Source organism: Cervus canadensis, chromosome 32 (genome assembly GCF_019320065.1).
Source record: "Cervus canadensis isolate Bull #8, Minnesota chromosome 32, ASM1932006v1, whole genome shotgun sequence".
NCBI classification, from domain to species: Eukaryota; Metazoa; Chordata; class Mammalia; order Artiodactyla; family Cervidae; genus Cervus; species Cervus canadensis.
The window spans coordinates 13,103,675-13,124,938 of NC_057417.1; the positions used below are offsets into that span (position 1 = coordinate 13,103,675).

The following is a 21,264-nucleotide window of genomic DNA, read 5'->3' on the forward strand; positions in this document are numbered from 1 at the left end:
TAATCATAAATGGATGGTGAATTTTATCAAAAGCTTTTCATCTGTTGAAATGATCATATGGATTTTATTTTTCCATTTGTTAATGTGGTGTATCACACTGATTGATTTGTGGATATGGAAAAATCCTGGTATCCTTGGAATAAATCTCACTTGATTCACTGTGTATGATCCTTTTAATGTATTGTTGGATTTGGTTTGCTGGTATTTTGTTAAGGATTTTTGCATCTATGTTAATCAGTGATATTGGCCTGTAATTTTTTTTGTGTGTGTTGTGTCTTTGTCTGGTTTTGGTATCAGGGTGATGGTGACCTCATAGATTGAGTTTGGAAGTGTTCCTTCCTTTGCAATTTTTTGGAATAGCTTCAGAAGGATGAGTGTTAGCTTTGCTCTAAACATTGGATAGAATTCACCTGTGAAGCCATCTGGTCCTGGACTTTTGCTTCTTGGGAGTTTCTTAATCACAGATTCAGTTTCAGTGCTTGTGATTGGTCTGTTCATATTTCCTATTTCTTCCTAGTTCGGTCTTGGGAGATTGCACCTTTCTAAGAATTTCTCCATTTCTTCTAGGTTGTCCATTATGTTGGCATATAATTGCTTAGAGTAGTCTCTTACAATCCTTTGCATTTCTGTGGTGGTGGTTGTAACCTCACTTTTTTCATTTCTACTTTTATTGATTTAGACCCTCCCCCACTTTTTTTTTTTTTAACGAGTCTGAGTAAAGGTTTATCAGTTTTGTTTATCTTTTTCAAAGAACCAGCTTTTGGTTCCATTGATCTTTTCTATTTACTTTTATGCATTGCCTCAGGTCATTTTTAGAAAAGCACTGGGAAGCAAGAGTAGTAATGAGTCCCACTTTACAAATGAGGAATGCAAGAAGGGGTGGAGAACCTTGCTTAAGGTCACAGAGGCACTGAATGTGAAGTCAGGATGCAGAAGCCACTGTTTGAACAACTGACTCTGCTTTCTCTGTTCCTCTATGCAATCCTAAAAAGACTGAAGCCTGCCTTGCCTTTGGGTACCAAGAAGAGCTTCGTTGCTGTTCAGTCATTAAGTTGTGTCCAGCTCTTTGCGACCCCATGGACTGCAGCATGCCAGGCTCCTCTGTCCTTCACTGTCTCCTTGAGTTTGCTCAAACTCATGTCCATTGAGTTGGTGATGTCATCCAACCATCTCATCCTCTGTCGCCCCCTTTTTCTCCTGCCCTTAATCTTTCCCAGCATCAGGGTCTTTTCCAGTGAGTTGGCTCTTCACATCAGGTGACCAAAGTGTTGAAGCTTCAGCTTCAGCATCAATCCTTCCAACGAATATTCAGGGCTGATTTCCTTTAGGACTGATTGACTGATTTGATCTCCTTGTTGTCCAGGGATCTCAAGAGTCTTCTCCAGCATCAGAGTTGAAAGCATCAATTCTTCAGCAGTTAGCATTCTTTATAATCCAACTCTTATATCCATACATGACTACCGGAAAAACCATAGCTTTGACTAGACAGACCTTTGTCAAAAAAGTGATGTCTGTGCTTTTAATACACTGTCTAGGTTTGTTATAGCTTTCCTTCCAACGAGCAAGTGTCTTTTAATTTCATGGCTACAGTCACCATCTGCAGTGATGTTGGAGCCCAAAGAAAAGAAAATCTGTTACTGCCTCCACTTTTTGTCCTTCTATTTGTCATGAAGTGATGGGACTGGGTGCCATGATCTTAGTTTCTTGAATGTTGAGTTTTCAGTCAGTTTTTACCCTCTTTCACCCTCATCTAGAGGCTCTCTGGTTCTCTTTCATGGATCACACCCTTGTCATGGTGAAGGGGCTTGCATAACTCAGTGAAGCTATGAGCCATGCCGAGCAGGGTCACCCAAGATGGACAGGTCATAGTGAAGAGTTCTGACAAAATGTGTTTCACTGGAAGAGGAAATCGCAAACCCACTGCAAGTATTCTTGCTGTGAGAACCCCGTGAACAGTATGAGGTTATTACTTACCTAAAGGTTTTCCAGGACTTCCCTGGTGGTATGGTGGATAAAAATCTGCCTACCAATGCAGGGCACACAAGTTTGATCCCTAGACCACAGCACATGCCACGAAGCCACTGAAGCCTGAGTTGTGTGCCACAACCACTGAGCCCTTGTGCGGTAACTACTGAAGCCTGCACACCTAGAGCCTGTCTCCGCAACAAGAGATGCCACTTTAGTGAGAAGCCTGTACACTGCAACGAAGAGTAGCTCCTGCTGTCTGCCACTAGAGGAAGCCCATGGCAGCAGTGAAAATGCAGCACAACCAAAAATGGATAAGTAAATAATTTTTTTAAATGGTTGCCCAGGTGATTCACCGAAATAGTAACTGGTCCTGGCCCTGATCCCTGGGCACATGTAATTTATTTTAATAGTAATAGTTTTAAAAAACCTCAGAGTCCGGGACTTCCCTGGTGGTACAGTGGTTAAGAATCCACCTGCCAGTGCAGGGAACACAGGTTCAATCCCTGGTCCGGGAAGATCCCACGTGCCGCGGAGCAGCTAAGCCCGTGTGCCACAATTACTGACTAGAGCTCTCTAGCTTCAACTGCTGAGCCCATGTGCCGCAAGTACTGAAGCCTGCATTCTCTAGGGCCCTCGAGCTGCAACTAATGAACGCCCAAGCCCTAGGGCCAGCAAGTTGCAACCACTGAAGCCTGTGCTCCACAAGAGCAGCCAGCACAGTGGGAAGCCTGCACGCCACAGCCCGATAGTAGCTCCCCACTTTCTGCAACTGGAGAAAGCCCGTGTGCAGCAACGAAGCCCCAGTGTAGCCGAAAATGAATAAATAAACAAAGCAGTGTGTATGTGTAAAAAATAAAAAATGATTTAAATGGCTGGTTCTCTGTGACAGCCTGGAAGGGTGGGATGGGCTGGGAGGTGAGGGAGAGGCCTAAGAGGAAGGGGACACAGGTGCACCTGTGTCTGACTCACGTTGATGTATGGCAGAAACCAACACACTATTGTAAACAGTTATCCTTCACTGAAAATAATTTTTTTTTTTTTTTTAAAAAGGCCCATGTTATGTTAGGAAAAAAAAACAGACAAACCACCTCAGAGTCTTCTCCTTGCTTTCACCTGAGTCCTGATCAGACCTGCCTCAGAAAGACAAAAAACTCTTCCTCTGTTTTGACCTTCAAAGAAAAAGTAACCCATAAATCTCTTCTAGTAACTTGTATAAATTGCAGGTAGAATGCTTTTTTTTTTTCTTTTAGGAAAAATTTCTGCCATTTCTGGACATGTTCCAGAAAGAGAGTGTCCGGGTGGAGGTTTGCAAATGCATCATGGAAGTTTTTATCAAGTAAGTGTAACACAAAGTAATCAGAAGCTTCGATTCCCACTGCCCTTGTGAACCCTGTTGATAAGAAATCAGTTTATGCACTCTGAGGCCCTGTGATGTAATGATGTATTTATACCTAAAATAACATTGAGAGGAGAACCACATTAAAAGGAGCAATCATGATAAAGTTTATAATTAGCTCTTAAGAAGACAAAGTAATAAATCTAAATAATAGATGGGCCCACCATCACCCACATCTCACTCCTGTGAGTTTTGGGAAGGAGCAATCTATTGATGTACTATTTATTTAGGGAGTTTTAAGATTTTAAGATAGTCATTCTTATCTTCTCTCATACCAGAGCTTGAAAGATTTCTATCTTCAATGTGTAGATTTATGATAGGTTTTCAATTTAATTCCTTTCCTTTTATTGATTAAATCTGTTTCCCAAAACTGTCTATTGCTGGTGGTATGTGAAATACTTTGACAGTACATGGAAGAGAAATTTTTATTTTAAAAATGTATATTTATTTTAAAGTATATTAGACAATATATAACTAGTTTAATCAGTGACTTCTAATGTATTTTTCTTTAGAACAGGGTTAAAAGTTAAACTGACTTTAAACATTAAGTATGTAGATATGATTAAAAAAATATGTGTGTAATGATTAAAAAAAATATGTGTGTAAAAATGAAGTTCAAATAGCAGAGTTTGGAAAATTCAGTTAGAAGTTAGTTGAGTATATGTTTTAAGCTTTCCTTGTATTTTCTTTCTAAAAGATTAATTCCATATGCTTGAAATGAGTATACCTACTTTACTTTCATAAAAATTTGTTGTAAGAGCTTGTCTTTTGACAATTAAAATTTGTTGTAAGAGCTTGTCTTTTGACAATTAAAATTAATAATTTTGTCTGCACTTAACACAGTTGTAGACAGCTTCAGGGGTTCAGGAAACATGGTAAGAAAACAGATTTGCCCTTTGCCTGGCTTAGGAAATGTGGCAGTTTTACCATGATTTTGCAGTTGGGAGAAGTTATGTTAGAAGAGCAAACTTGTTAGTTAAAGAAAAATTCAGAGAAAACTAGAACATTGCCCATTGCTGGCGAGCCGGGCTATGTTAGATGCCAACCAGATAATTTACTGCTTCTCACATATGTCCCGTAGATGAGAACTAAATCCATGCTTTTAGTGCTCGGTGTAGATGGCTTTCACTCTTATCCCCAAATGTCTCCTAGGCATCAGCAGGAGCCCACCAAGGACCCCGTGATTCTGAACGCCCTTTTGCACGTTTGCAAGACCATGCACGACTCTGTAAAGTAAGCCATGCTTAAGGCTGAAAAGAGCCTGGATTGAGTTTTAATGCCACATAATAGTGCATTAGGGAATTACTGCTTTAAGTGGCCTCTGTGAATAATATTATTTTATGGGGTCTATTAAGATTCTTGTTAACGAGGACATTCCAATCCAGGGGAGGAGGGAGGCTGAGCTGAGGGTAATCTTCCTGAGAAAATGAGATGGCAGATGTTTTTACAAAGGGATTTCTGTTGGGAGGAAAAGACTGGTTTCATCCAAGTGAACTCATACTACGTGTCTCCTGGAGATTTCTGAGAGCAGCAGATAGTATAATAATGAGTTCACTCATCCAGTAACATAGCCTTTAAATTTTTTCTCATTATTAGCCAGTTATTTGAAATTCAAATGAAGTTGCCTATATTCCTTACATGAAGGACCTTATTTGTTCAGTATACTTGAGGCTCAGACCTAGTCACCAGCCTTACCTTTGGGTCAAAAGCCAGATTATCTCCTTTGCTTTCTAATTTGATGTATTTATCTTATTTTTTTTCTTTTTCATTACATGTTTCCATTTGACTGTGCTTGAGGCAATTCCTTCTTCTCTGTGGCTGAAATTTTGATCCCTAAAGAATTTTTAAACACAGCAGCTTGATTCGCTGGAAAATGTTACAAGAACTGAGAAAATTGTTTTGGAACTTAACCATCAACTAAATGAATTGTGTTTCTTTTGTTTTGTTTTTCCCTGATTTGTAGAATCTTTATTTTCATGACCTCTGCTTTCAACTTCATTAGTTATCAAAATCAAAATATCAAGACTTTTCATAATAAATAGAACTGATAGACTTGCATTGCACAAAAATCCATAAAGACCCAAAAGACTTTTAGAAAAGTACTTGTATTAGTAGGACATTAGTTTTTGGCCTAAATAAAATAGCAGATGTATTTCTCTTGTGAGAAGTGGAGCCAGAAGGTCAGGGTAGGGTAGCTCTGCTCTAGAACATCATCCAGGAGCCCAGATTGCTTGTCCTCCAGCTCTCCTGTCCCTCTGGGGTGTTGTCCTTGTCTTCCTGGTAGAGATGGCTTACCTCAACCATGTTCATGTTGCAGCCTGCAGGCATAAGAGGACAGCAGCTTCCTTTTAGGGACACAGTTTGGGAGGCTTTGTACATCACTTGCATTCGCATCCCTTTGGCCAGAAGTGTCATGTGGCTACTCGTAGCCTCAAAGGAGCATTAGGAAATGTAGTCTCAAAGAATGAAGGGGACGCTGCATTTTGGAGGACAGTATGCTGATTTTACCAATATAGCCTTGTTTTGCCTTAGAATGAGAACCTTGGTCTTTGACTCTTAAATTAAAAAAAATAAATAAATTTGGGAAACTATTTATAAACCTTCACATGTATTACCAAAACTATAAGGACTTGACATTTTCTCATTTATATTTATACTAACTTTGCTATTAAACAGAAGCAGCTGAGATCTGTGGTTTACTTTAAGCTGTATATCCATAATAAGGTAGATTGATGAATGGAGGGTGGAATGGAGAGTTATGTGATAAAGCAAATATTATAAAATGATAATAGTAGGGTGTATTGGTGTTGACTGTATAATTTTCAACTTTGCTACATTTAAACCTTTTTATAGTAAAATGTTGAATGAAAGTTTTCTGGAATACAAAATTTGAAGCTGAACTTTGCTATCCAAATTCCAAAGAAGGGAGAGTTACTTTCTCTTTTGCTGTTAATGAATATATCTTGAGAATAGCGTCTCTAAGAGAAATGAGAAACACATTTAAATTATGTTAATTTAGGTTACATATTTTCATCAAAAGAAACACAAATATGGGAGTTTTTAAAATCTAGAAAATGCAAAATGTTCTTACCTGTTAAATTACTTATTTCTCATTTACTTTTTTCCTTTGGAAACTTTCATTTATTACCTCAATGTCAGTTATGTACAATTATTGATTTTAGTGCACTCACTCTGGAAGATGAGAAAAGAATGCTGGCATATTTGATTAATGGATTTATAAAAATGGTAAGTATTGGGGAAGAAGTTTCAGTGTACTTAGAAATGTGATGTAATTGTTTATCCTTCCCCTGGTGAAAGCAGTTAACATTATGTTCCCTGGTGCTTTTCATTTTTATGGAGATAAGATGAAATTAGAAAACAACTTATATTAGCCAGCACTCCCCTGGGGGCAAGGAGAGCCAAGACAAACTGGCTTAAGGAAAAAATAAAAAGGGGACGGTGGGAGGGGAACTGGCTGATGTGACACAAAGGCGGGGGGTGGACCTCTCGGAAGGAGCAGCTGGACTTGGGGTCTCCCTAGTGTCATCAAGAACTGCTGTGTGTCTTTGGCTCATGGCTCTTCTCTCCTGGCATGCCTCCCAGGCAGGCTTACTCCCCACGAGAGCCCCGGGTTTCCATTCCTTCCAGTGCTGCAGCCCAGCAGGAAGAGCTCCAGCAGAAGTTCTAGGGCTGAGTCTGTGGATTAATTTGGGTCACCGGCTCGTCTCTGAGCAAATTGCTGCTGTTGAGAAGGAAGGAACACACCGGCCAGGCCAGGGAGACAGGCACCCCTGGGCAGCCAAACCACGTGGATCCGGAGTGGGAGAAGAGGCTTCCTTTTTTTCTTTTTTCAATGAAGCCAATTTAAATTCTTCCATTTTTATTTTTTTAATTATTGTTACATTTTTTGACTGTGCCATTGTGGCTTGCAGAATCCTCAGTTCCCTGACCAGGGATTGAACCTGGGCCACAGCAGTGAGAGCCCAGAATTCCAAGCTGTAGGCTGCGGGGGGACCCGTGGAGAAGGGACTTCCTGAAGCACCTGATGTGCTGCTCTTCAGATGCTGCTGAAAACGATTTGGGGGTTGGCGGGGGGTGAAATGTCAGTGTCCACTCTCCATTCATCCTAGTTACTCAGCGCTACAGGACAGCTCACCCCAGACTTAGTGGCTTAACATGGCAGTGTTTTATTCTTTTGAGTCCGTGGGTTGACCGGGTAACCAGGCCACTCCGTGTGATGTCAGAACTGTGGCAGAACTGGGGCTGGAGGATCCAGGACGGTCTTGAGCACGTGTTTGGGGTCCTGGTGCTGGCTGTTGACTGGGGCAGATCATTTCTGTCGTGTGACCTCTTTCTGTCCGCCATTCTCTCATCATTTGCTCATGTCCGCGCTTTTGCCTGATGAGGGCAGAATCAGAAGCTGCCGGGCCTGTGGAGGCTTAGAGATCACACAGTGACCAGTGCTGCCGCCTGCTTCATTCTGTTCATCAAAGCAAGTCCCAGGGCCAGCTGTCTGGAGGGGAGGGAAAGCTGACCCACCCCCAGCTGGGAAGAGTCCACAGGGACACTGGGGAGAGACTAGTGAAGCGGGCGGCGTTGTTGCAGGTTTCATCGGGAACAACCACCTTTCCACCCTAGCCAGAACAACCTTTGCCTTAAATCTCGGTGCACGAAACTAAAATACCCACTTCAGCCAGTATCTCCTGTTAGAAATGTCAAGACAAAAGCTGCCTGAGATGAAAATAACTAGGTCACTTTGAAAATCACCTGGAAAAATGTGACTCACTCAATAACAGAGGCTGATTTAACTATGGTAAAATACTAATTTTGATGAAAATTCAGGGTAAGCCTTTTAATTCCCATGTTAGGAAATGTGCCTATGATTGATACTAGGTGCCTCTGTTGTTCCCTTAATTTATATGCTGTTCTCGTGATATTTATCCTTTTATGGGTCTGTCTGAAAACCACTAAGTTTTAATGGGAAAGAATATGAGAAAATAAGATGTGCAACTTGATAGCTGTGGTGGAAATTATGACTTTAAACCTCTTCTGGACAAAAATGATTGTTGTAGCAGTAAAATTTGTCCTACCAACCAGCTGTTCATAAATTTGAAGAAATAGGAGAAGAAGAAGTTTTTAGTGGTGGATTAACATCCATCGATGGCTCCAGCAGCCACTAGTGAGCTGCTAAAGGTTGGAATCCCCATCAGGAAGCAGAAATGTGTGGCCCTTGTTAGGGAATCCCTCTGACAAATGACTCCCAATCACCAAATCTATGTGAAAAGGCTGCAGCTGACAGCCAAAATGCCAAAATTTCCTTTCCAGTGGTTTCCTTCTAGCCTAGGAAATCCTCTTTGCATTTTGAGATTCTGTTTTATACCCTTTGGTCTTTTTATGTTATACTCCAATGCCCATGTCATGAAGATGAGGTGATAATAGTAACATTTCTGCTATATGCTGGGTAAAGTAATGTAACATCTAGTTAGAGTGTATTCCACTTCACGGATGTGTGTGTTTGCTTACACACCCTTGAGATACTTACTACCCATCTATATCTGTGGAATTTTTGGTGTCTTATCATTGCAGCACCTCCCCTGTCCCCACAAAACTCAGGAGGAACTTTTCCAATTGTGTGCTTACAGCTGCCTAGAGTTAACATTGTCACTTCTTTCTCCTTGATTCTAGGTGTCCTTTGGCCGTGATTTTGAACAACAGCTGAGTTTTTATGTGGAGACCAGGTCAATGTTTTGCAATCTGGAACCTGTTCTTGTGCAGTTGATTCACGTAAGGATTTTCACTCATTTATTTTCTCAATACATGTTTATTGATCATTGACATGCCACGCACCAGTTTTAATCTGAGATTCTTCTGGCCGCATATTGCTTCTGTTCCCAAGGCATGAAAGATGTTTTCTCAAAGGTTAATAAAATCTACAGCTTTGCTTGAGCCTTTAGAGTGGTTTAATAGTCCTCTTTTTCTCTGAAATTTGCATATTCATTTCTGCATATCAACAGCAAGGAGTTGAGTGAGTTATAGTGATTATTTAGTTATAGAAATTATTAACCTAGTTAGAATTCCATGTTACCTAACCAGAGTCCCAGCTTTCTTGGTTCACAGTGCCTTTCAGTAACTTTTCATGATGCCCTTAGGCAAAAAAGAAGAGATAACAGTTCTGTTTATTAAGAAATTAGGCTCAAGCAACTTAAGAATTTGTGCCCTAACAGCTTGCTTCTCTGAACCAACAATTTATGTAAATTGAAAGAAAAATAGTATATTTTCATTCCATTTAAAATCATCATAATTACTTACTAATGAAGTATATGTACCTCTAGGCATTGCTTGACTTCTCAAACCTTGGAATCAGATGGGACACCACTACCCTATTTTCTGTTCCGGATAGATTTTTTCCCCCACATTAATGTTTGCACAGTACTTTTTGTCACGGCAGTTGCTAAAAACCCAGTTTTGCAAAGACATGCCATCACTGCAAGGAAGGAACCATGTCTGTGAGCTACCTCACACAAGTGCTTCGCATAGTGTTCAACAGTTGAGCCCTTCTGTGGTTGTCCGAAACATGGGATGCCCCTCTGATTTTCCTGTAACACCCTGGGGTGTCATGGTACACATTTTGGGAACCATAGGTCCAAACTTTTAATTTTTGTGAAAAGATTCCCTTAGGCTCTTGAATTGTTTCATGTAAATTTAAGGAAAATGACCTTTTTATATATTTGTTCGCTGATTATCAGATTTTGTAGCATTAGTAAACCTAAGACCTAAATGTAGAGACTTACAAGTCAGGGAAGTTAATAGTACTCAGCCTGTAAAGTCATGAGGAGTAAATGAGCTTAAGAATGCACAGTTCCTAGAAGGGCACCTGGTGTGCTATAAGTGATAATGCGGCTGCTCTTACTGTTCTTACGGTTAGCGTTAGTGTTGCAAAAGTATTTTGTATGGTCTACGTTCAGGTTTGGAGGTTTCTCTTAAGATCTCTAAGATCTTAAGCTTAGTGTGTGGGCTTTCTGGAAATGGAATAAGTGAACCCTGGCTATTCATTAAGCCAGAAAATGGTCATTTATCATGCCAGTTGATAGGCATGACTTAACTCAGTGAGTGCCCCTTGGAGATGTTTGCTCAAGCTGAGATTGAATCTGGCCTGATGACCCTTTTGCCATTTCAGGGTTTGGGGCTCACCAGTCTTGGTTCCAGAACCAGTCTTGGTTCCAATTAGCTTGTTCTCATTGACTTGTGTACAGTCAGTGTCCAAATCTCGTTGGAAGATGTTTAATCTCAATTAACCATCATTTCATTCCCATTTCTGTTTTACTTTTTAATCTAGAGTGTAAACCGGTTGGCAATGGAAACAAGGAAAGTAATGAAGGGAAATCATTCTAGAAAGACCGCTGCATTTGTCCGGGTATGTTTTAAAGATAAGACTTACTTTGAACTCCAGTGGGCTGTTTCTTATACAAGTTTCTGAATTGTTACTCCCAGAAAAAGATTAAGGGTGATTTAATATTGATTTTCCAGATTTTTCCTTACATATTCAGGAACTGACTGATTTTCTTAATGTTTTCAAAAGAAACAATCAAAGGAGTCTGAATTTTGATACATATTAGGGGGGGTGGTTGAGATGGATTTGCCTTTTTGTGTGCCAGCTGAATTATCTCTGGTTCATGCCAGTAACTGGAAGGCCTGGGACCTTTTTCCCTCTTGTCAAGCTCCCAGCTTTGGAAAAAATTTGTTTCTTGAGTAAGCTGCTCAAAATTTTATCAAAGCAATGCATAGCCACACTTTAAAAATAAAATCATACTGAAAAGATTATAGTGAAAATAAGCTTTCCAGCCCTGCCTTTTCTCACCACATACCTCTCTTCTCACAGTCTCTCTTTAGCAATTTCTTCTTCAGATTACCAATTAATTCATTTTTAACTAATTGGTTTTAACAACTGCTCCTTTAAATGATCAATATTAGGTGTTATCTATTCACTCCCTGTGATGACAGGTGAAAATTTATTTTTGTACACCATTACTGGTCCTTGGTTGCCCCTCATGTTCCTCCCCAAAAGGCAAATACAGCAGAGGCAAGGAGGAGAAATTGGGGTCCATAATGGGGAGATTAATTGTTTTAAGTGTTTTTACTTGAAAATATATGATGATGAAAATGAGAATATTAACCCACTGTGATGGCATTGCCGCGTAACCTGCCGTTTCTCCCCTTTCTTCTAGGCCTGCGTTGCCTACTGCTTCATTACCATTCCCTCCCTGGTGGGGATCTTCACCCGCCTCAACCTCTACCTGCATTCTGGTCAGGTGGCCCTGGCCAACCAGTGCTTCTCCCAAGGTGAGCCTGTCACTCACTCTCTTCTCCTCTCAGACTCTCCCTGGCTCCTTAGGAAAGCTGACTCAGCAGTGTGTGAATGCCTGCAGAGAGATTCCTTTAAGGAGGAAAGAGAAGAAAAAGTGATCAATAAGTGATGAACTTTTTCTTTAGTAGGAAGCACCTCGGACACATACACATTTATAGAGTCAGACAGATTACAGAGCCTGGGTTATTTCCTGTAAGGACCTTCCTACATCTGTCTCAGGCACATCAGGTCAGGTGGCTCAGACATCCCTAGAGAGTTTTAGAACTTAGGACTGCTCATTCACAGCAGATTCAAGTTTATTTATTGTTGTCAGTGTTTGAAATTCCAGAGATACAGGAGTAGCATCTAAGCAGTATAGAATGAATGCTCTCTACAGTTTGCTGTTAGGGATAAAAATTCTGCCCAAAACCTGTTTCTGTAAGAGGTACAGAGCTGTGCTGGAACCAGGATTGTGCGAGCAGTTGATTTGGGAGGTGATCCCACGGAGTGTGAGAGGTGAGATGAGGTGAGACAGGGAAGGGAAGGATGCTAGTGAAGGGTGTGCTGGTGGAGGGTTGGGTTGTGGGCAGCTGGGTCCTTCCCATCGGACCTTCGGTGTCACTGAAGTCTTCAAACATGATTGCTGTCCAGGGACCTTTTCAGACTCTGCTTGGTTTTGTTCTCAACTCCTGGGTGCTCCAGTAGCCTCTCAGTGCTTTTGGGATCAATGTCTTCTCTCCTCAACTCACACCATGCTTTAGCCACGCCGACTCTTTTCCTGTCCCTGGAACATACTAAGCCATCTACCAGTTCAGAGCCTTTGCCCTTGCTGTTCCCTCTTTCTAGAGTGACCTTCCCCCCAGATATTTGCATTTTCTAAAATCACTAGGCCAGAGATGAGAATCAAGCCTTGCCTCTTTTGGGATCCTTTCCTGTCCACCCTAGCTAAAGTAACCCCCCCTTCCCAATCACACTCTGTACCATCCTCCTCATGTCTTCATTGCATTTGCCGTCATCTGATGCTTTCTTACTGTTTGTGTTTGTTTGCTTATTGTCTGGACACTCCCTTCCCCCATGAGGACTGCAAATCCCACAAGAGCAGGTATGTCCTCATTACTTGTCAGCAGACGTGGAACTTACTCCTAATGCCTGCTTTGGTAAGTATGATGGATTTGCAGGAAACGAAACAAAAATTAACAGCCTCTGCCAATAACCCAATGTGCAAAATGAAGGTTAGATTAAATTAATTAATTAGATTAAATTGATGTTAGGAAGGTTTAAATCTTATGAACTGGTTCCCTCTTAAAAAGGTCAGGAATAGTGTGTGGGGACCCCTGTGTGGGGACCCCTGAGTTTGATGTCACCTGTAGCATCAGGAATGGGTTGTGAGCTGGAGATGCCAGAGCTGTGAGCTGCATGTGGAGGCCCCAGAAGCCTAAATCTTTCTTCTCCCAACTTGATAAGCTCAGAGCCACATCTTGAATGTTACAGATCTCAAACAAACTCAGCACCCCTGTGTTAGAGCTCTGGCCGCCTCCTCTATCCGCCCCCCCCCGCCCCGGCCCACTTTAAACTGCTATGAGGGGGCAGGAATGCAGTGTCCACTTCATGCTTAATAATTTATCCGATGATTTTGCTCAAGTCTCTAAATGCTGTGGTGCTAAACCTTAAAAGCTTATTGTTGTTGTTCTGAAAGCCACATGCGGCAGTTGCTGGCCAAAATAAATAATATATTCAATTACTGAGAAGGGGAAGGCTAAATATAAATTAAATGAAGCTTGTGGAAGTGGGCCGATTGGGTTTGTTTGCCTCCTTAAGCATCCCCTCACCAGCTGGTTATAAAACATCCCTTCCCCCCTATTCATTTTCTGGCCTCCCTTGATCCAGCCTCCGCTGTACCTTCTTTATCAGCTGCAGCTTTGCCAGGGCTGGCTCAGCCCAACAAGTAAACTCCAGTTGAACCCTGAGCCAGGCCATGTGGAGTGCTGACAAAGGCTTATTACAGGGAGGCCCGTTCTGGTCCTTTAGACACATTGGTTCAGCATGTAGGCTGGATCATGCAGGGGGTTGGTCTAGGGTCATCCATTGCCCCCAGAACTTTAGGAGAAATGAAGGACTTGCAAATCAGTTGTCAGTCACATCTTCTGACCCAGAGATGCCTGTTCACTGTCACTGGGGATAGCTTCTTGTCCTTGTTAGTCAGTGATTCTTTCTGAAAGGTTATCACCAAGCCACAGCAAGAGCGGGTTCTTTTCTCTTTATCTTGGTTCCTTTATCTTTACAGTTCCTCACCTCAGAAAGGAGGATGTTTTATAATGAAAGTATTATTGTTAAAGGTGGCTTCCCTGGTGGCTAGTGGTAAAGGATCCACCTGCCAGTGCAGGAGCCACAGGTTTGATCCCTGGGTTGGAAAGATCCCCTGGAGAAGGAAATGGCAACCTGTTCCAGTATTCTTGCCTGAAAGATCCCTTGGACAGAGATGCCTGGTGGGCTACAGTCCATGGGGTCTCAAGAATCGGACACAATTTAACGACTAAACAACAATAACAGATGTTAAAAGTGGGTCTTGAAAGAAGAGCATTTGTTTATCAGGGAAGGGCTGTGGGGAAGGGGAGAAGGAATAGTTAGCATTCCAGGTAGAGGAGCCGGCCTGAGCAAAAGAGGGGATGTGTGGGCATCATATGATGCATTAGGGATGAAGCCCCAATGACTGGTGAGTTTCAAACCTCCTGAGTGTGCTGGTCCCAATCCTGATTCTGCTGCTTATGAGTTGTATGCTGTTGGATTGATTGACTGTATGGTGCCTCAGTTTCTTGATGTGTAAAGTGGAGATGATGGCGGTGGTTCCTGTGTTGAATTTTTCTTTTTTTTTTTTAATTCTTGGCTGTACTGTTTTCCTTGCTGCACAGGGGCTTTTCTCTAGCTGCAGCAATCAGGGGCTCCTCTAATTGCGGTGTGCATGCTTCTCATTGCGGTGGCTTCTCTTGTTGCAGATCACAGGCTCTAAGTGCGAGGGCTTCAGTGGTTGTGGTGTATGGGTTTAGTTGCCCTGTGGCATGTGGAATCTTCCTGGACCAGGGATCCAAGCCATGTCCCCTACATAGCAGGCAGACTCTTAATTTTTAAAATAATATTTATTTATTTCATTTATTTGGCTGTGCCAGGTCTTAGTTGTGGCATGCAGGATCTTTTGTCTTCGTTACAGCATCTGGGATCTTTAATTGAGGCATGGGGCCCATGGGGTGGGTGGGGTGTCCATCATTCTCTGCCTAGGGTTTGAATCCAGGCCTCCTGCATTGGGAGCACAAAGTCTTAACCACTGCACCACCACACAGGGAAGGCCCTGTGGTAGATTAAATGAGAGAAAGTACTTGGGCACTCGGTCCACTGGCACATAGTAGCGGGTCAGTAAATATTAACTTAGTACAACCATCTCTCAAAAGATGAAAGTATGCCATGGGTTCTAGGAGCTAACTGCATACTATGCAGCTCTGCAGTTTCAGAATCCTGAAAGCCAATTCTCATACTCAGAAACTTGAGAAATCTGCAGGAAAGCTGTTCATTTCAAGACTTACCTGCTGAATTATCCTGAAAATAACAAATCTGCAGTTCCTCCAAAGATGAAACAATAGTGAGACCAATTAGAGCAAGATAGTGGTGAAAAGAATGATTTTTGTTCTTATTGTTAATAATAATGCTTTTCCCTCCTATAGAATTCTCCCCCCCTCCTTTGTTTGAAAACATTTTTTCCTTCCAGTTTTTTTTTTGAGATATGATTGACATACAGCACTATGTAAGTTTAAAGTGTACAGCATAATGATTTGACTTACATACAGCATGAACTGCTTACCACAGTAAGTTTAGTGAACACCTGTCAGCTCATATGAGTACAAAGTTAAAGAAACTTTTTAAAGTATTTTTTCGTTGTGATGAGAACTCTTACAATTTATTCTCTTAACAACTTTCATATGTAACATACAGCAGTGTTAATTATATTTATCATGTTGTACGTTACATCCGTAGTACTTACCTTATAACTGGACATTTATTCCTTTTGGCTGCCTTCATCCAGTTCCTCCTCCCCCTATCCCTCACTTCTGGTAACCCCAAATCTGACCTACTTTTCTAGGAGTTTTTTTTGTTTTTGTTTTAAACTATAATTGACCTACAACACAGCATGTTGTTCAGTTGCCAAGTCATGTCTGGCTCTCTATGACCCCATAAACTCTAGCACATCGGGCTTTCCTGTCCTTCAGTATCTCCCTGAGTTTGCTCAAACTCATGTCCATTGAGTCAGTGATGCCATCTAACCATCTCATCCTGTCGCCCCCTTCTCCTGCCCTCAGTCTTGTCCAGCATCAGGGTCTTTTCCAATGATTCAGCTCTTCGCATCAGGTGGTCATAGTATTAGAGCTTCAGCTTCAGTCCTTCCAATGAATATTCAGGGTTGATTTCCTTTAGGATAGACTGGATTGATTTCCTTGCTGTCCATGGGTCTCTCAAGAGTCTTCTCCACCACCAGAATTTGAAAGCATCAATTCTTTGGCGCTCAGCCTTCTTTATAGTCCAGCTCTCATATCCGTACAACACAGCATAGTGATTTGATACTTCTATACACTTCAAAATTATCATGGTGATAAATCTAGTTAACTCGCCATACACAGGTACTACATCATTATTTACTATATTCCCTACACTGTGTATTTCTTACCCTTGACTCATTTCATACCCTTGACCTTTGCAACTGAAAGACTGTACCTCTTTATCTCCCTCCCCTAATTTCTCTCCCTCCCCCTCCACACTCCTGTCTGGCAACCACTTGTTTGTTCTTTGTGTCTTACTTTATTTCCATTTCATGTTTGTTCAACATGTTTGTTCCATTTCAGGGTTTGTTTTGTTTTTTAGATTCTACCTATTTCTTTCCTCCTCTCAATGCATCCCCCCTTAAAAAACTAACTTTGTTTTACTAATTTCTTTTACATCTACATCTTGGAGAGCTGTATTCACAAGCCATGTCTTAAGCAAAAGCCCCAAACAAAGTTAAGTCAGGTTCTTCTGTGAGACATACTATCCTCACACTATGCACTTTCCCTCTTTGTAATTATCACCATTGTAATTCAACAAGTAAATACGTAAAGAATTGTCTGCTTCCCTCCCCTGAAGAGTGTCAGCGCCACAAGGTCTCATCTTTCTTATTCCCTGTGCTGTGCCTGGCTCCTGGCACATTGCCTACTACATGGGCACTCAGTAAATGATGAAGGAATGAATGGCACCATGTGATAATACTGATTGATAACTCTTTACAGTACTGATGAATGTAAAATGGTACCAAACCTTTTATGGTATGGACCTAACTCTTAAGCAACCCTGTTGATCAGAAGAGTCTCATCAAAGTCTTCTTGGTAGGTTTTAAATAATTCATTTTCCTATTTATAGAAAAAAGAAAACAAGGTAAGCTCAAACATATGCTGAGGCTCATAGACATGTTGAGTGGAGCCATTGTGCTGGTTGATCCATGAAGAACATGGGGATGCAGAGGAGAGGCTAAAGCCACTGTTATGCAGCCCACTGGCTCTTGTGAATGGTAACTGCTGATGGAGGAAGCCAGGGCAGTAGAATGGAGGAGAAAATAATTTTGCATTTCTGCCTTTTGGAGAGTAAAGAGTGGCTTGTAATGGAGAAAAACAATCTCTATCCACTTAACAAGTCTTTGGAGTTTATGCTTAAGGTCATACTTATTGTTCTGTTGACAAACCATCTTCTGAAGAATGTGTTTGATGTGACTCTTTTCTCAAACTTCAAGGCCTCTCTGGTGATTATGGATGAAGTAGGTTAATTTTGCTGTAATAGTTCACAGGTGGGCAGATGGCATGAAGCTTGTCTGAATGCACATGATCCATGCACCTTAGGGGAGGTAAGGGCTGGGATGGATGGCAAAGACTGATGGAACCCCCAGAAAAGACAAGGGTGTGCCCCCCCCCCCCAAAGTTCACTCAGCTGCTTAGAATTGTAAACGCCTGTGATTTGCTTCCTCCCGCCAGTAGTTCTTGGCCATTCTTCACATGCAAACCACTGGGCCAAGCATTGTGCTGAAACCGGAATGCACTTAAAAGAGACTTCATGCTCGCAGGGGAGAGTGGGTCTGTTTACAGTTATTCAAAACAGCACATGAGAAGTGTCATGCAAGATGTTCATAAAATGTACCAGGGAATTTTAGAGAGGAATAACCGTTGACTTGGAAGAGGAATTAAAAAAAAAAAGCTTCTTAAAAGAGTTGGCATTGAAAAGTCTGGAAGGTAAGGGGGATCTGTAGATGCTGAAGTGAGGCGGTGAGAGAGGGGGGCATTCTAGCCTTATCAACGGCAAGAGCAGAGGCCTAGAGGCTGGAAAAATGGTGCCTCTGGAAGGAGTGAGTGGGAGATCAAGTTAGGAAGATAGCTTGGGAACTAATTGTTGAGAGAACTGAATTCCAAGCAAAGCAGTTTAGTTTTATTGAGTACATATTATTTGCTGTGCGGCTGATCTTTTTACAGAAGAGGAAACTGAAGCTCAGAGGTGTGACATGATTTGCCCAGGAGCATCTAGCTAATAAGTGACTTCAAGTGCTCTTTCCACCACTGTTTCTCTATAGTTAGGTTAGTTTCTCTAAACATAATCTGGTGGGGTTTTTTCTGTTGGTTTTTTAAAATATTTATTTATTTTTGGCTGCACTAGGTCTTCGCTGCACGTGGGCTTTCTCTAGTTGCAGAGCATGCAGGCTTTTCATTGCAGTGGTTTCTCTTGTGGTGGAACATGGGCTCTAGGGCACGCGGGCTTTAGTAGTTGAGCACATGGGCTCGGTAGTTGTGGCTCTCGGGCTGTAGAGCGCAAGCTCAGTAGTTGTGGTACGTGGGCTGAGCTGCTCCGCAGCATGTGGGATCTTCACGGATCAGGGTTTGAACCGCTGTCCCCTGCATTGCAAGGCAGATTCTCAACCACTGGACTACCAGGTTACCCCTCATCCAGTGTTTTATTTCTAACCCTTGGTGTGTGTGGTTACTAGAGACCAGTGAGTATAGACTGAACATTAGATAACTTATATAGGAGACAGTCAGAATTAAGGAATGCCTAGTCCTTTCTGCTTAGGGAAACCCAAGCTGAATATCCATAGAAAGACCTTCCCAGCCTCTTGTGAGCTCCTGCAGAGTCAGCAGTAAGGTGTCTCACCCCAGAGGACCTGGAGATGTGAGTCAGGTGAAGCTTGGACTGCGTGTGCTCGACTCGGAGCGAGACCTTGCCTATCAGAGATAGAAGAGAGAACATACAGGCACCTCCTATGGTGCTGCCGAAACGGAGAAGTCATGTGTATGTCTGAGTGAACTTTTCACAATAAGAGTTGACATTCTGCATAAACCAGGTTGCAAAGTCAAGGTTAAATTAATGCTTGTTATCACTGACAGTTTCATGTATAAGGTATTTAATTGTTCTTCGGCATTCATTATTTCTTTAAATTTTGCTGTTTACACATATCATCAAAATGGTGGTCCTTAAATCCTCAAACTTAATTCTTATAATAAGTTTTGTTATAAAAACATAAATTAGTAATAAATGATATTGAATCTCTATAAATAACTTGCCTATGGATAATAACTTAGCCATTTGACTGTGAGGCTTTACCCAAAGACACCCCTGTCACTTGGTGATGGCACACCTTCATGGCAGACTGCTTTCGTCTGTTTGGGCTGCTGGAGCAAAAATATGGACCAGGTGGCTTAATCAGCAAACATTTGTTGCTCACAGTTCTGGAGACTGGAAGTCCAAGATCGGGCTACTGACTGATTCATTGTCTGGGGAGGACTTCCTAGTTCGTAGACTGTGATCTCACTGTGTCCTCACATGGCAGAAGGGAGGAAGGAGCTCTCTGGGGTCCTTTTATAAGGGCACTAATCCCAATCATGAGGGCAACACCCTCATGAATTAATCACCTCCCAAAGTTCCCACCTCCTGATATCATCACCTTGGGGTTTAGCATTTCAGCATATGAATTGGTGGGAGATAAACATTTAGTCCTATAACAGAGTGTGAGAGAGTAACTATACCCTATTGTTGCATTTTATACAGTAGTTTCCACTATATAGATATTGTCCAATCCAAACCTAAACTTATCCAGAGATGGAAAATGCTGAAGGCTGGTGAAGATGTTCAGCAGTGGAGTGGATAGGACTTGAGAGAGAGTGAACAGTTCTTGTAGCCTGAACCCTGCTTTAATAAGGTATAATCAAGGCACAGGAGTCTTTCAAACCATTCATGACACTTCACCTTAAGAAATGTGATGTTTCCTTTCTTGACATTCCCTGGATTAGGACAGCTGTCTTTCTGAGTTGTCCAGGAGGGCATATGATAGCTGAAGAATGGAGTGGGGTGGATTACCCTGAGGTCTTGTTTAGGAGTTTATGACCCTGATAAGCAGTAAAGATTTCCATTAGCACTGATCTACTGCATTGTTTAAAAAATGAAACGCCACTTCTGAAGGTGGCCTGTGTTATCACTTCCTGATTGTCTCTTATGACTCAGGTACTGAGTCGTATTCTGTGTTGACAGTGCCAAGGACACAGAGGATGAACTTACTGTCAGAAATTGCAGTTAAACTTGAGTTTTATCATGTATGACATGTGTTTGAGGAGACTGTCCTGTATCCTGTTGAAAAATAGACAGCCTGTACTTTATTTTAAATCTTAATGATTTTTATTTTAATATTCCATGCTCATTTGAAAAAAATTCTGACAGTACAGAATTGCAGATCTTAAAGAAAGTAAAAAGCCCCCAGATAAAAGTCACCTGTTAATCTACTTTCTCCTTACCTCTGAAAAGTCCGCTATTTACAGTTTGTATATTTCTCTTGGTTTTTTTCTTCTATATATTCATTTAAAAATGCCCTTTTATTCTCATATGCTCGATGCCTCTCTCCCCTCTGCTCTTCTCCCTATATGCTCTTCTCATCTATTTTCTTACATGAACATGCAGTCCCCCCAGCCCCTACCTTAGAAATGAGAATGTGACTTCCCCAGTGTTTTTCAACTTGCTTTTTTTGCTGATCAATAAATTTTGGCCTCTGTCCTCACACCTTCTTCCTGCCCACCATGTTAATAATACATGTAGATCCATCCCATTCTTTGTAATGACTATTCAATATTCTATTTCTTTTCTTTCTTTCTCTTTTTTTTGGCAGGGCAGGGTGGGCTATACATTATTTCCCCAAACCCCGCTTCCGTTTTTTCCCCCCAAACTCCTATTGAAAAACATTTTAACTCTTTCTAGTTTTTTGCTCCTATAGACAGTGAGCAACCTGCATCCTAACTGAACATTTTGAAACTTTCTGACCATTGTCTGATTGACTGATACTTTCCTGTCTCAGAACCTGGACCCTTGTTCAGACAGGCCTATGCAGAGCTTCAGTGCACAGAACAGAGAGCAGTGGGGCTCCTCAGGGGTGTGTGTGTGTGTGTGTGTGTGTGTGTGTGTGTGTGTGTGTGTGTGTGTGTGTGTGTGTGTGTGTGTGTGTGTGTGTGTGTGTGTG

At 41.7% G+C, this 21,264-nt stretch overlaps 1 protein-coding gene across 2 annotated transcripts in view; it reads left to right on the forward strand.

The window, feature by feature from the left end:
- VPS35L (VPS35 endosomal protein sorting factor like) overlaps window positions 1-21,264 on the forward strand; it is a 141,305-nt gene that overhangs the window by 86,854 nt on the left and 33,187 nt on the right. For both annotated transcript variants that reach the window (XM_043455866.1, XM_043455865.1), the window contains 6 exons: window positions 3,219-3,304; window positions 4,517-4,597; window positions 6,547-6,610; window positions 9,050-9,148; window positions 10,701-10,778; window positions 11,590-11,704. In XM_043455866.1, the coding sequence (XP_043311801.1) occupies window positions 3,219-3,304; window positions 4,517-4,597; window positions 6,547-6,610; window positions 9,050-9,148; window positions 10,701-10,778; window positions 11,590-11,704 (523 nt within the window). The remainder of the gene's footprint in view (window positions 1-3,218; window positions 3,305-4,516; window positions 4,598-6,546; window positions 6,611-9,049; window positions 9,149-10,700; window positions 10,779-11,589; window positions 11,705-21,264) is intronic.